Below are 15688 nucleotides of genomic sequence, written 5' to 3' on the forward strand. Positions count from 1 at the left end.
TCCCCTGCTGTCTCCAATTCTGTGCATTGTTAAGTGGGCCCCTCAGGCTGGCGGTTCTAACCTCGGCTGACAACGTCAGCGGCATAGGCCTCCACCAGCTCTCTTTTCTGTGCTCAAAGTTCCATCCTTTGCTTCATCTGCCCCACCTCCAAATTTGCTCTTCCTCTTCCATCGTTATTTTCCAGTGATATATTCCTCCAGGCATTTCTAGTTAAAAACCTAGGAGACATCCTTCTTGTTTCTCTGTCCCATGGCCATCAGGTCCTTTCAGTTAGAAAATAAATGTCAAGTCGGTCCCCTTTTCTCTGTCCCTACAGCCTTAATTCAGGAGTGTATCATCTTTAGATTGTTCTGAACTACCACCTTGCCGTAACAAAATAGTATACCCTAGGTAGCTTAAACAGTAGAAATTTACTTCCTCTCAGTTCTGGAGGCTGTAAGTCCAAGGTCAGGGTACTAGCATGGTCAAGTTCTGGCAAGGACCCTCTATCTGCCTTGCAGGCAGATGCTTTTTTCTGTGTCTTCTTAGGGCAGAGAGAGAGAAAGGGAGAAAGCTTTCCAGTGTCTCTTCTTATAAAGGCACTAATCCCATCATGTGGACCCCACCCCAGGCCCGCATCTAATCACCTCCCAACTCCCAAGAGCCCTGTCTCCGAATACCATCCACTGAGGATTAGGGTTTCAATGTACAAATTGTGGTGGGAAGACAGTTCAGTCCATAGCACATAATCTTCAAGTTCATTTCCAGGCCTCTTGTCCTCTTACCTCTAAGCAGTGGCGCACATGTTTCCTGGGAGAAGTGTTGTGAACCAGAGTCACCTTCAGGCCAGTTGCTTTACATTGTTCTTTCCTTTGGCCTGAAGTGAAGCTGTCATGCCTAGCCAACATAGTTCCCTTGTTGCTTCTGATTTCTTTTGGACAAAACACTTGAAACGAGAACTTGCACAGGTGCATACACACACACACACACACACACACACACACACACACACGCAGAAGCACAATACACATCACACACACATACTGCTTAGACTTGCCAAAGTGCAAAGTGGGAGTCTTTCACCTTAGACATTTGCACATCTCATCTCTCGAGTGCACCTCGGTATAGATTTTCTCATGTAATCTTTACAGTAATTCTTTAAGGTGTCCTCACTGTGCCGACAAAGGTCAGAGAGGAGAAAGAACATGACTGATGAGAAATGACAACACCAGGATTCCTGCTCACATGCACCTGTCTCCAGAAGCCACTCGTGGTACCTTGGGATCGCTCATGGCAGTGCTGCTGTGGGCATCCCTGAATCTTTGCATCTGAAATAGATGGCATATATCTTCCAGGCTTCCCTACATGTTTCTAGGTGTAAATAGAGAGTTTAAATTGGAAGGCCTCACAGCCAAGAGGGACCCACATTTATTGGTTTACTCACCGTAGGTTCTAAAATCCATGGTTGCTCTAACCTGTGGGCCAGTCACTAAGTTACCCTAAACTGTATCTATAAATAAACCTGGCATTCACTTGGCCTCCTAGATCTTATTCTGACCCATCCAAGGAGCCACATCTCCATCTGTAATCTCCAAACGTGGTCTTAGTGCAATTAAAGAATCGATGTTGGGGAGTTCCCGTAGTGGCTCATCAGTTAACGAACCTGACTGGCGTCCATGAGAATGCAGGTTCAATCCCTGACCTCGCTCAGTGGGTTAAGGATCTGGCGTTGCTGTGAGCTGTGGTGTAGGTCACAGACTCGGCTGGGATCTCTCGTTGCTGTGGCCCTGGCATAGGCTAGCAGCTACATATGCCACAGGTGCGGCCCTAAAAAAAAAAAAAAAAAAAAAAAAAAGGACAGCCAAAAAAAAAAAAAAAAAAAAGCAAAAGAATCGGTGTTGGGTGACTTCACATGGTTTTTCTCAAAGGCACGATTTACAGCATGTGTGGATTTCTCCTTCCTCGAGACCACATGCAGACTCACCCCACAGAGTTTTTTCCTTTTCTAGGACCATTCAAGCAGGTAAAATTGCATGAACAGTATGTTGACAGCTGAGATCGCTCTACTCTTGATGGTAACAGCACACCTTCCTCCCAGATGAGTCTCTTTTCATTTTTGTAGTTGGCAAACCTGGCAGCCCTCCAGCCATTGGTTCCAGCCAGAAGCTGGGCATCACTCAGAGACCTTCCTCTCCCAGACGCTCTCCCCAATTAATAGTCAACATCATCTTCTTTAAATTTTCAGGAAGGCTTTAACTGTGAGCATTCAAAAGAGAGGCTCTGAATTTGGAAACATAAATGAGGCAGACTCAGATGAGATCAAGCGTGTTCAGGATGTTATGGCCATAGACATGTGCTTGCCAAGGGGGAGGAGGAGAGAGTGGGAGGGATGGGGAGCTTGGGGTTAATAGATGCAGGCTATTGCCTTTGGAATGGATTAGCAATGAGATCCTGCTGTGTAGAACTGGGAACTATGTCTAGTCACTTATGATGGAGCATGATAATGTGAAAACGTAGAATATATACTTGTATGTGTAACTGGGTCACCATACTGTACAGTAGAAAATTGGCAGAACACTGTAAACCAGCTATAATGGAAAAAAATAAAAATCATTATATTAAAAATAAGTAAATGAAGCAGACTCAGAAAATAGTCTTAGGATAGCCATTCATTCAACACATATGAGTGCCCATTATCTGTCAGGGGATGTGCTTAGGGCTTTTAATAGTCTAGCTCATTGAATCTCCAGTGAAAATGAAACCTGTTTGTAGAGGTGTAACTAACTATTCTTTGACAAAAAAGGAACTGACAGACATTTAGTTAAGCTAGTCCACTTGGGGACACATGGCTAATGTTTGAGGCAAGTTCACACTGCAGCAGACAGACTCAACATGTGTTCTTAACCCAGACCATTGCAAACACCTTCCAAACTCTGGCTCCTGCCAGCTCTCCCTGAGCCTCCTATAAACAGCCATTATCTTTCTTCACTTGGTTTCCGAAGGAGCTTCCTCACAGCTTTTTCTGCATCTGTACTCACCCCATAATCCATAGCATTCAGAGTGATTTTTTTTTAATGTAAATTGAATTATATGATACATTCCATTATTCAAAACATTATTCCTCTTGCTTTTCAGATACAGTTTGAAAACTTAATGCTTTTTACACGGCCTCTGGAACTGGTCCTGTACACACCTCGTTCTTCGTCCTGGCATGGGCTTCTCCCTGGTCTCTGCCTGTTCTCAAGGATGGCTTCCCTGACCATCCAGTTAAAAGCGGTTCACCTGTGACTTTCGCTTTCAGCAAAGCTGACTTTCAAGGCACCTACTTATTTATTTCTCTTTTTCTTGGCTTCATCCCTGCCTCCACCACGCCTCCTCTTATCTCCCTCTTGCTCTTCCCTGTAAACTCCATGAGGCAGAAATTCTGATTTCTTCCCCACTCTAGAACAAATGCATTTGAGTAAATGAATGATATGAAAATTTGTCATCAAAATCACTTTGCTAGAGTTCCTTTTGTGGCTCAGAGGAGACAAATCTGACTAGTATCCTTGAGAATGTGGATTCAACCCCTAACCTAGGAACTTCCACATGCTGAGGATGTGGCATCAAAAAAAAAAAAAGAAAAGAAAAGAAAAAAGAAAAAAAAATCATGTTGCTGACATGGTAATTAGGGTGAAGCAAACTTTGATGTGAAACACGAGTCATGTGTATCCTGCCTACAGAGGATGGTGCCAGATGAGTAATACCTTCTGAACCAACTTGGTTCATTCAGACCAACTTCTGTAAGGTGATTTTAAAAAAACCCCATGACACCAATCTGAAAGTAACATAAATGACCTGAGACACTTAGACGCATGAGTGCTGGTTGGTAGGAATATGAGCTCAACTAGTCTGGAAGATGGTGGGGTCAGTGCTCCCTGCTAAGGCTGATCACCGCTCTCAGCCCCAACCATGCTTTCCTATCCTCTAGCCAACTTGTTGGTCTTTACATGCGTGAGTGGTCAGCCTAGTACAGAAAGTGGGCCATAGTCCGTGGATGTCTCCAAAACCATGGAGGACACCAAAGTAAAAGCAGGTTTCAGGAATCCCCTGGGGAAAAATGGGAGCTGAAGTGTTAGATAAATATGAGAGTGTGGAGTGCTGTGCACATACACAGTGCTTTTAGGGTTCACCAAAACTCGCTCTGCCAAGTCATCCTGTGGCTGTAAGAATCCCTGGGCCACATCGTCCTTTAGATCTAGAAAGGGGTGTTAGTTGCTAGTACCCAGCTGCAGTTTCCCCTCCTCCATTTTCCAAACCCTAATCTAGCAGCAAAGGGCTTAGACCTATTACCTTATAGAGGCAATCACCTTCTAGCCAGGAAAAGCTATTTCCTGCAATGTAATTGTCTCTGTAGACAGGAGTTTATGGAGTTTTCAGCTGGACCATTCAGTTGTGCTGTGCTAGAAAACCAAGTTGGTGCCTTTCTCCATCCCTCTATCCCTCATTGCAGAGCCTCCCAGATTCAAAATTTCAAAGACCAGCAAAACTCAGTAGTGATCTGAAGGAATGATATAGGGTTACCATCTGTTTGCTCTTCTAAATAAGGGCATTTATTTCAAAATGACCACTTATTATTAACTATAATTTTATAAAGGAAAGGATATTTTAACACCAAAACTTTCAGGAATGTTCTAAGCTCAATAAAGTGCCATATTTAAAGCAATAATGTTCCTAATTTTGAAAAATATTTCTCTGTCATTATATTCCTCATTTTACCATCAATTCATGGAGATATTGATAGAAATAAACACTAGTGTTTGATAACCACTGTCTCTAACTTGATGGTTACACGATAGCTCATTATTAAATTAAATCACCTATGGGTTATCTCAGGTTCCTCTAACCTTACTCTGCTTTCTACGTTAATAATTATTTCATGGAGTTCCCGTTGTGGCTCAGTGGTTAACAAATCTGTTTAGGAACCATGAGGTTGCGGGTTCAATCCCTGGCCCTGCTCAGTAGGTTAAGGATTGCGGATGCATTGCCGTGAGCTGTGGTGTAGGTCGAAGACACGGCTCGGATTCCACATTGCTGTGGCTCTGGTGTAGGCCAGTGGCCACAGCTCTGATTAGATCCCTAGCCTGGGAACCTCCACATGCCACAGGAGCAGCCCTAGAAAAGGCAAAAAGACAAAAACAAAATTAAAAATTAATTATTTCAGAAAAAGTTCTTTTTTTTGAAATAATTATTTCATATTATTAACATAGAGGTTAGAGGAACCTGAGATCACCCCTAGGTGATTCAATTTAATAATGAGCTATCATGTAACCACCAAGTTGGAGACAGTGGTTATCAAACACTGGTGTTTATTTCTATCAATATCTCCATGAACTGATGGTAAAATGAGGAATGTTGGACATGGAGAATAGACTTGTGGTTGCCAGTGGGGAGGAGGAGGGAGTTGGGTGGATTAGGAGCTTGGGGTTAATAGATGCAGACTAATTGCCTTTGGAATGGATTAGCAGTGAGATCCTGCTGTGTAGCACTGGGAACTATGTCTAGTCACTTATGATAGAGCATGATAATGTGAGGAAAAAGGAAAGTATACATGTATGTGTAACTGGGTCACCATGCTGTACAGTAGAAAATTGACAGAACACTGTAAACCAGCTATAATGGAAAAAAATAAAAATCATTATATAAAAAAATAAAAAATGTGTACCTGATAGATGTATGTCAATTTTAACTTTCTGCCTCAATGCCGTTGTCACTCATTATAACTTCCTTCCAGTTATTTCTTTTTCTTGGGTCAGTTACTCAATCCCGTCTGTTATCATGACTCTGTACACTGCAAATGCTCTGTGTTGAGCCAGATTTGCAGGGGTTCTGTATGCATTCAGAATTGCCTTCAAGTCTGCAATAAGACTTTCTCTTGTTTTCCTTAGCTTTCCGGTTGTCAAGCTGAATTCAGTCGGTGGTGGCATAAAGAGATGAAAGCAGTTAAGTTTCCATCCCAGGGAACAATTTTTGACTATTACCTGGACCACAAAACTAAGAAATTCTTGCCTTGGGCTGATAAAATCCCCAAATTTACTATGGATCCAGAAGTCCCTCTGCAGGTAGGTGTATGGAATAAGGTGACCTTCGAGCCATGTTGTGCTGGTTTGAGTCTTTTTTGTTTGTTTTTGAGCAATCTGTCTCTTCCTGCCTGATCAATAAATTACTGTCGGCATGGTCTGCATAGAAGGTATTCTTTTGGAGAGAAGAATCTCAGTTATAGGAGCAATTGCTGAGATGATTAGTATATCTCTACAATTTGTCTTTTCAACTTAATTCTGTGGTCACAGTTTTATTTATATTTTCTAGAAATGTTGTGATTTTCTAAAAATTGGAGGCATACTTCTGTTAGCTCAGTGATTCTCTGTTCTTGATCCTAATGTAAATTTCCTAAACAGTGCTTTTTCACAGATAACTTCTTTCCTTTACCCTTTAAGCCATTAAATGAATATTTAATCTTCTTACTCGTATGTTTCTTTTTTTTCACTTCAGAGCACATTCTTTTTAAATTTAATTATATTGCCCTATAGTTGACCTACAATGTGGTCTTAGTTTCAGGTGTACAGCAAAGTGAATCAGTCATACATACAAACATATCCATCCTTTCTTCCCATACAGGTTATTACAAACTATTGAGTAGATTTTCCTGTGCCATATAGTAGGTTCTTGTTAATTATCTTTTTATACAGTACTGTGTATATATGTATAGATTATTCTCACCTTCTCAATTCTTCCCTCCCCCCCAGTGGTTTCATCAGTGGTAACTAAGAGATTGGTTTTTGAAATCTGTGTTTCTGTTTTATAGATAAGTTCTTTTGTGTCATTTTTTATTAGATTCCATGTATAAGTGGTATCATATGATATTTATCTCTGACTTCGCTTGGTTTGACAATCTTTAGATGCATCCCTGTTGCTGCAAATGGCATTATTCTTTTTATGACTGAATAATGTTCCATTGTATATATGTACTACATTTTTTGTACCCACTCCTCTGTCAATGGATGTTTAGGTTGCTTGTTTTTGTTGTTTGTTTGATTTTTAGGGCCGCACTCAGGGCATGTGGAAGTTCCCAAACTAGGGGTTGAATTGGAGCTGCAGCTGCAGGCGTATACTACAGCCACAGCATTGTGGGATCCGAGGTGCATCTGTGACCTGTACCACAGCTCATGGTAACACTGTATCCTATAGATCATATGGCAGTTATATATTTAATTTTCTGAAGAACCTCCATACTGTTTTCCATAGTGGTTGTACCAATTTACATTCCCACCAACAGTGTAGGGGGGGCCCCTTTTCTACACATCCTCTCTAGCATTTGTTACTTGTTGACTTGTTAATAATGGCCTTTCTGACCGGTGTGAGGTGGTAACTCATTGTAGTTTTGATGCGCATTTCTCTAATAATTAGTGATGTCAAGCATTTTTTCATGTGCCTGCTGACCATCTGTATATCTTCTTTGGAGGAATATTTAGGCCTTCTGCCCATTTTTCAGTTGAGTTGTTTGTTTTTTGTGTTGTTGAGTCGTATGAGTTATTTGTATATTTTGGAGATTAAGAGCATGCAAAAGAATCAAATTAGAACATTCTCTAACACTACACACACAAAAAAAAACTCAAAATGGATTAAAGACATAAATGTAAGGCCAGATACTATAAAACTCCTAGAGGAAAACATAGGGAGAACACTCTTTGTCATAAATCACAGCAATATCCTGTTTGATCCACCTGCTAGAATAATGATAATAAATACAAAAATAAACCAGTGGGACCTAATTAAACTCAAAAGCTTTTGCCCAGCAAAGGAAACCATTAAAAAAATGAAAAGACACAGAACGAGAGAAAATCTTTGTGGATGATGACACCAGTCATTTTGAAAGAGGAGCCTACTCTGTCTGTGGACTAGGAATCTCATAACAAACTACCGTGGACTGAGTGGCTTAAACATCAGTTAATTTTCTTACCGACTTGGCAGCTAAAAGTCCAAGTTCAAAGTGTCAGCAGATTTGGTTTCTCCTGAGGCCTCTGTCCTTGGTCTGTAGATGGCTACCTTCTGCTGTGACCTCGCAGGGTCTTGTCTCTGGGCTCACATATCCCTGGACACTGTCTTGAAATGTGTCCACATCTCCTCTTCTTATAAAAGCATCAGTCAGTATAGGTTGGGCTCTGCTCTATTGGCCTCATTTAAACTTAATCTCCCCTTTAAAGACCTTATCTCTAAATACAGTCACATTCTGAGATACTGGGGTTAGGGCTTCAACGTAGGAATTATGGGAGAACACAATTCAACCTCTAACACTTAAGTCTGAGGACACCATTTTATAAGCAAGAAATTCAGAGGTAGGAAGGCCCTTGGACTTGGCAATATCACCACGAATGCAGGTCTTCCTGCCTTAACACTGGCCTCCTTTGAACACTGGTGTCCCTCCTGATCTCAGCATGACTCCGGCAGCCCCAGGAGTGGAAAGGAAACAAGTTAGGGGGAAAGAAGAACTTTCTCATATCTTTTTATCAAGAGTCAAGAAACCTTTTTCAGAAGCCCCAGAGCAGACTGCCACCCACATCCAATTCTTCAGGGGTCATAGGCCACCCTTAGCCCAGTCTCGGGCCAGGGTAATCAGGTTACCATAATCAGCTTTTAGGAAACATCACACCTCTGCAGGAGCTGGGTTGAGCACCGAAGCTGTGCGGAGGAGGGGCAGAGACTTGGACAAAGTGGGGCTCTGACAAGCAGGAAGAAATAGGCGAATGGATGCTGTAAGACAACCAACAAGCTCTGCTCCGTCTGCTTTAGAGATTTTGAAATCTCTGTTTCAGCTCGCTCTATGTAGACTTCAGCGACCCAGCAATATCACCTAGCTGGTTGAAAGCGGAGGATTTGTAGTTAACTGAAAAAAACACACACACGCACATACACACACACAAGACTGAGAAAAATGGTTTCATGAGGCTGATGCACCTTACCAGTATGTATTTTATTCAGTAGAGAAACTATCAGGACTTTGTAGTCTTATTTATACACAATTGCATCAAATGTGGTTATTTGATTAAAAGCTTCTTAACATGTTAGAGGAGAACTTACTGGGTCAATAATAATAGCAAACATTAATATTACATTATCCTATGTCAGGGTCTTTTCTAAATGCTTTATTTACATAGATTAAGTAATTTAATCCTTCCAATCACTCTCTAAGGCATGGACTGTTATGAGACTTTTACATATGGAGAAACAGAGAAATTGATGCATCAGTTCACATGTGTATAGTGCATGCTTTGAAGAGCGTTCCAGGTGGTAGATAAGACAGGGCTTAGGCTTTGAACAGATCTGGGTTTGAATCAAGTACCACCACCTATGCCTTTGGCGAAGTTATTAGTATTTTCTAAGCTTCATCTTTGTTATCTCTAAAATGGAGTTGATAACAAAACAGTCCTCATAAGTTTATTATGAGTATCACATAAGGTAATGCATGGAAAGGGCTTGGCGTAGCACCTGTCACACACTCAGCTCTCAGTATTCATGATCGGTATTAATGTGTGGAGAAAAGGGCTGACATTTATAGCGAAATTAAAAAGCAAATGATGACAACTAGCAGCCATAAGGAAAAAAATATTAAAGAATTCAAGCCTAATTTTTAAGGGTCATCTAGGACTGTCCAGTGTAGCACACAACACTCTGTGCCTTCAAGCAGGTCCTGACAGCATCCCTAGATTCTAATGAAATTCTTGAGTAAGTACTTATTATCATGAAGAAGATCTCAGATGATCCATAAAATACTCAGCAGTGGTCAGTATATGCTAACCTCACAGGGAATAACTTTATCCATGACAGAGTCCATGTGTTTTTCTTATGAGCAGTATGAATCCTGCAAGTAGCTTTTTACTCCCTTTCTAATTTGGCCACCCAGAAATGCAGGAAATTGTTAGCTCTCTTTTAATAACCATGCAGGATTCTCTATCCTATGTGTCTGTGTCTGTTTCCCCTTTTCCTGATCTTGTCTGTTAGTCTGTGTTTCCTGAGTCTGGTCTTGTTTCGTTTTTGTTTTTTTTTTTTGTTTGTTTTTTTTTAATAAAGCTTTATGGAAGTCAGTTAATTCACAAGATTGTGATGATTTCTGCTGTACAACAAAGTGAGTCAGTTACACACGTACATACACATCCATTCTCTTTCAGATTCTTTTTTCACATAGATTATCACAGAATATTGGGTAGAGTTTGCTGTGCCACAGCAGGTCCTTGTTGGCCAGTCATTCCATAGACCTCATATGCCAATCCCAAACCCGCAGTCCATCCTTCCGCACTCCACCACCTGACCCCTTTGGTAACCATAAGTTGTTCAAAGTCTGAGTCTGTTTCTGTTCTGTGAATAGGTTCATTTGTATCCTTTTTTTAGATTCCACACATAAGTGATACCATATGATGTTTGTCTTTCTCTGTCTAACTTCACTTAGTATGATAAATTCTAGGTCCACCCAAGTTGCTGCAAATGGCATTATTTCATTCTTTCTTATGACTAACATTCCATTGTAATATGTAGCATGTCTTGTTTATTCATTTCTCTGTTGATAAAAATTTAAGTTGTTTCCACATCTTGGCTATTGTAAATAGCGATACAGTGAACATTGGGGTACATGTATCTTTTCAAATGATGGTTTTCTCTGGATAGATGCCCAGGAGTGGTATTGCTGGATCATATGCTAGTTCTGTTTTTAGTTTTTTGAGAAACTTCCATACTGTTTTCCATAGTGGTTGCACCAATTTACAGTCCTTCCAATGGTGTGGGATCGCTCCTACTGGCTATTAACTATAACTAAGAATTCTTTGGGTCTCAATTCTAAAAAGACTTTGTTGGTTTAGATAGAAAGTTTTGGCATGCCTCCCTCTCTGACCTGTCTCTTATTCTTTTCCCCCGTACCCCCACCCAGAGAGTTCTGGTTCACACATCGGAGACGACTCGGCTCAGATATTTCATAGAGTTGTTGCTTGAGAAAGGACAGCCACTAATGCTGGTGGGAAATGCTGGAGTGGGAAAAACAGTCTTTGTGGGTGACATGCTGACAAGTCTCTCTGAAGCTTATATAGTGTCGCGAGTGCCTTTCAACTACTATACAACATCTGCGGCTCTGCAAAGTAAGTGCTCCTCCTGATTATACTCCAGAAACCAGACAGCAGAAACTGTTATTTATGGCCAAGACACACAGCCCAAAGAGACGATTACTTTGTCTAGACTTCAGGCATTTGGCTGAGCGTGAATTTTTACTTTTCATCATTCTGGGTAAATATACTTTATTTAAATATTGTGAATTTGGCCTTTTATTATCATTCATGACTTGAGTTGGGTTATTACTCTTTAGAACAGCAAGAATGTATATCACCAGTGTTCATTGCTTTGCCACTCAACCATTTGGTTACCTTTAATCAATTTCGTGGAGCCTTGGCAACATGAGGATATACTCAAGCTGGAGTTCCTGTCCTGGCTCAGTGGTTAACAAATCCGACTAGGAACCATGAGGTTGTGGGTTCGATCCCTGGCCTTGCTCAGTGGGGTGAGGATCTGGCATTGCCATGAGCTGTGGTGCAGGTCGTCGATGCGGCTTGGATCCCATATTGCTGTGGCTGTGGTGTAGGCCGGCAGCTACAGCTCCGATTAGACCCCTAGCCTGGGAACCTCCGTATGCCACAGGTGCAACCCTAGAAAAGGCAAAATAATAATAATAATAATAATAATAATAATATACTCAAGGAAGAGCGCTCTGGTTACCTTTACAGATAAGAGATCAATTTAGGGGAAAATTCATTTAAACTGTATTGACGAAATGACAGGCCATGAGCAGTTGGTGTTCAATCTTTGAAGAACCGTAAGAATAATTTTTAACTGTTGAATAAAGAAATCAATGTAATCAAAAGAACCACACAGGTTTGGGCATTCTGAGTCTGGAAGGACAAATGAAGTAGACATGAGAAGTTGAGAAAAACAAATATAAAGAGCTGGTAGTGGAGTTAGTTCTCTGGTGGCACAGCAGGTTAAAGATCTGGCATTGTCACTGAACTGGCTTGGGTCACTGATGTGTCACGGGTTCGATCCCTGGCCCGGGAACTTCCATATGCTGTGAGCAAGGCCAAAAAAGAAGAAGAAAAAGATGGTCCTGGTAAATCTGTCATTCAGTCCAACAGAATAATCAGATTATGTTGTTGTGGGGGTGTGGGAGGGGGAGCAAATCTCCCCATTGTCGAGTAATTTATTAATCCTGTTAAGCTGCTTTGAATGTGTTTTTTGTGTTGTGTGTGTTGTTTCTGTTTCCTTGGCTCTATAAGGAGAGATTAATAACATTTTCTTATCACTGACATCATTAACTCAGCCAAAGGTGCTTTTTCTGTAGTCTCTTTCTTAATCATTTGTCTTCCTCATTTTTGTGAATGGAGCTGTGGAAAAGCTGACTCAGAAGTATTTCATTCATTTCTTGAGCAAATATATATTATTTATGTACTTTTACTGAGACACTGTGTACAATACATGTTTTTCATTTGCAGACACAGAAAAAGAGATCACTTTGTCACTTGTAAATAGAAGATTAGGGCTGCAATTCAACAGTTGAACAAAGTTCTCCTTGCTAATTCTTGGAAGGGATACAGACATGAATAGATTTAGACATTGCCTATTAGCATGAGGAATAGAAAGAGCTAGTGTACTCTAAAAAAAGGATTTCAGACCTTTGAGATGAGGTGGTATGTGGGCAAAAATGGGACTTAGGATAGAAGAAGCAGCTAAAGCAAGACACAGAAGAGAGAAAATTGTGGGACATAGTCAATGAATTGAACCTCTAAGTTGACTGAAGAGAGTGATCATGTAGAAGATATGGAAAAGGCTGGAGTAGTGGATTAGAGTTATATAATAGATGGAGTAGCCTGTTGTCTAGTTTGCTGAAGACTGGGGAGATTTCTGGTATATAGATTTCTTTAACGCTAAAATTGGCATCATCCCAGGCAACCGAGGTGGGTGGTCTCTGTAGCGATAGAGTCAGCTGGGGTGCAAGTTGAACAGAAGTTATTTCTCATGGTAGGAAATGGTGAGCCATCGATGAGGAGCAAGGAACTGACAAGGTGCAAGCTCTGCTTTGGGAGGTGAAATCTGTGGTGGGGAGGCCAGTGCCACTGAGCAGTATATTAGCTGGATGAAATGTTGTCCTGGACTAGAGTTGCAGAAGCAAAACAGAAGAGACACCAGGTACCCTTTACAGGCGGTGGTTGGGCAGGTAAGGACCAGGAGGGAGAGATTAAATTCAGGCTTTGCATCTGGCTTATCCAGCAAGTGTTAATCCTATAAAAAGCATAAAAGGCTAAAAAGAAGAGATGAGTCATAAGTGGCAAAGAGGTATATTAACTTGAGTTTGGGAACAGACATATTTAGTGTTAGCCAGACATCCTGTTGCCTATGGCTAATAAGTACTAATGTCCAGTAAACATTTGGAAGTGCAGATCTGTTTCTTGGAAGAGGGGTTTGTTAATTTATTCTTCTGTATCCATTCATTCATTCATTTATTCATTTGTTCATTTACTAGTTACTTATTTTTGTGGTTGTCATCTGGAATACAGAAATGAACACGGTATAGTTCCTTGTCCTCAAGCAATTTACAGTCCATTTAGAGAAGGGGCACATAATTAGATAGTACACCTCAGATCCACACTCTTCAGGATTTTCTATCTGTTATTTTCTCTCAAACATATTGGCACAAAGTCAGATAGGCAGATGAAGAAATGTAAGTTTGTGTATACACAGGGTAACATCCTCATACAGTATCCTCTTGTACTTCTACACCTGATGATTTAAGATGAGAAATTCTTAAGCTGCCCATAGACTCTACTACAGGGGTGATAAAGGAGGACTCCTGCACCAGGCTCTGGCTGGACTGGCAGTGGTTTATGTATTACAGTGGGTACAGGGGAGGAAAGTGCAAAGGTCAGCGATGGTGTTGTCTCAGATGTGATGGCCAGTGTGACACCATGCTGCAGATGTTGACTCTGTAGGAAAGGAGAGGCAGGGTGAACTCTGGCGAAAGGAGGGAAGTTGGCAGAGAGTGTGACATAGAAGGAGGTGAACAGAGAAATGCTTCTGCTACTAACCTGCAGAGAGATGGTCCTTGAAGCCATAGAGTGGATGAAATGGGCAGAGGATGAGGAAAAATAAGGAAAAGGGACTAAGATTACATTTTATATTTATATACAAATATCTCCTTTTTTTTTTTTTTTTTTTGCTTGTTAGGGCCGCACCCACGGCATATGGAGGTTAGGAGTCCAGTCGGAGCTGCAGCTGCTGGCCTACACCACTGCCACAGCAACACCAGATCCGAGCTGCATCTGCAACCTACCCCACAGCTCATGGCAACATCGGATCCTTAACCCACTGAGCGAGGCCAGGGATCGAACCTGCATCCTCATGGATCCTAGTGGGGTTCGTCAACCACTGAGCCACAGCTGGAACTCCTATATATAAATATCTTTATATTTTATTATAGTTAAACAGAAGGTTACATTTTATCTGATTGGCGGACAGAGTTTTTGTTGGTTTCAGGAATTCTTGAGAAACCTCTAGAGAAAAAAGCTGGTCGTAACTATGGTCCAGGAGGAAATAAAAAAATGGTTTATTTTATTGATGACATGAACATGCCTGAAGTGGACTTATATGGCACCGTTCAGCCCCACACTCTGATTCGACAGCATATTGATTATGGACACTGGTAAGTGATTCTCTGTATTTAATTTTTTACTGACTAGTTACTATTACTATGGATAAACCATTAAAAGTGGAATTATCCCCAATTTCTTCCTCTTCGGAGGAGCATTTTCTATGATACTTTCTGAGTTTCACTTTGCATCCCCTGTGGCTCAGCTTAAATGGAAGAGATTTTCTTTGTATCTTTGGGAGAATTGGATTGAAAGGTATCTTAGAAACACAAACTGTCTGGTTTAAGCATTTATCTCCTTGCTATGTTAACTCACACTAAATTACTTAGGAGAGGCTGGACCTTATCCTGTGGGATCTAACTCTCTGGTGCTGTCTGGGCATTGCAGCCTGCCATCCATGATGTTAAGCAGAGGAAGAGCCCCCTGGTCTTGCTGTGGGGACTTCTAACCAGACTCACATGAGAATCAGTAAACAGTAATAGTACATATTGATCCAGCTCCATGTGTTGATTCTGGCATCAAAGGAGCCGTGTTGCCTTCCATTTTCTGATCTTTAGTTTTTATGTCTTTCAAATAGGGTAAGAAGCTCCACATCACAGAGCAGTTATAAAGATCAAAGGAGACAATTCGTGATGAAGTCCTTTATGAACCAGTGGGTTTTGTTGTTTTGTCATCTAGAGCTTTGGAGTTTAAGGTTCTGTTTCTATCCTGCAGGTATGACAGACAGAAAGTGAGGCTTAAAGAAATCCATGGCTGTCAGTATGTTGCCTGCATGAATCCGATGGTGGGCAGTTTTACTATCAATCCTAGACTACAGGTAGGATATTGACGACTGCGCTCCCCCATATAGCCCCTGGATGTCATAATTACATGGTATAGATCGTAGTTCTTAGTGGTTTGAGATAAAAATTGGGATGTATGGTTCTCCCGGACATTTGGTGAAGCATGTATGCTTATTTTAATTAATAGACTTTTTAAGAGCAGCTTTACGTTA

General features: G+C 41.1%; 1 protein-coding gene across 1 annotated transcript in view; it reads left to right on the forward strand.

Annotated features, from left to right (window-relative positions):
* DNAH11 (dynein axonemal heavy chain 11) overlaps window positions 1-15688 on the forward strand; it is a 340086-nt gene that overhangs the window by 175021 nt on the left and 149377 nt on the right. Inside the window, exons 45-48 of the mRNA XM_021063429.2 lie at window positions 5908-6081; window positions 10938-11142; window positions 14582-14747; window positions 15409-15511. Coding sequence (XP_020919088.2) covers window positions 5908-6081; window positions 10938-11142; window positions 14582-14747; window positions 15409-15511 — 648 coding nt within the window. The remainder of the gene's footprint in view (window positions 1-5907; window positions 6082-10937; window positions 11143-14581; window positions 14748-15408; window positions 15512-15688) is intronic.

Source organism: Sus scrofa, chromosome 9 (genome assembly GCF_054392235.1).
Source record: "Sus scrofa isolate SSC_HxYL_T2T_F1_AM1 chromosome 9, Sscrofa_HxYL_maternal_Yorkshire_Landrace_v2.0, whole genome shotgun sequence".
NCBI classification, from domain to species: Eukaryota; Metazoa; Chordata; class Mammalia; order Artiodactyla; family Suidae; genus Sus; species Sus scrofa.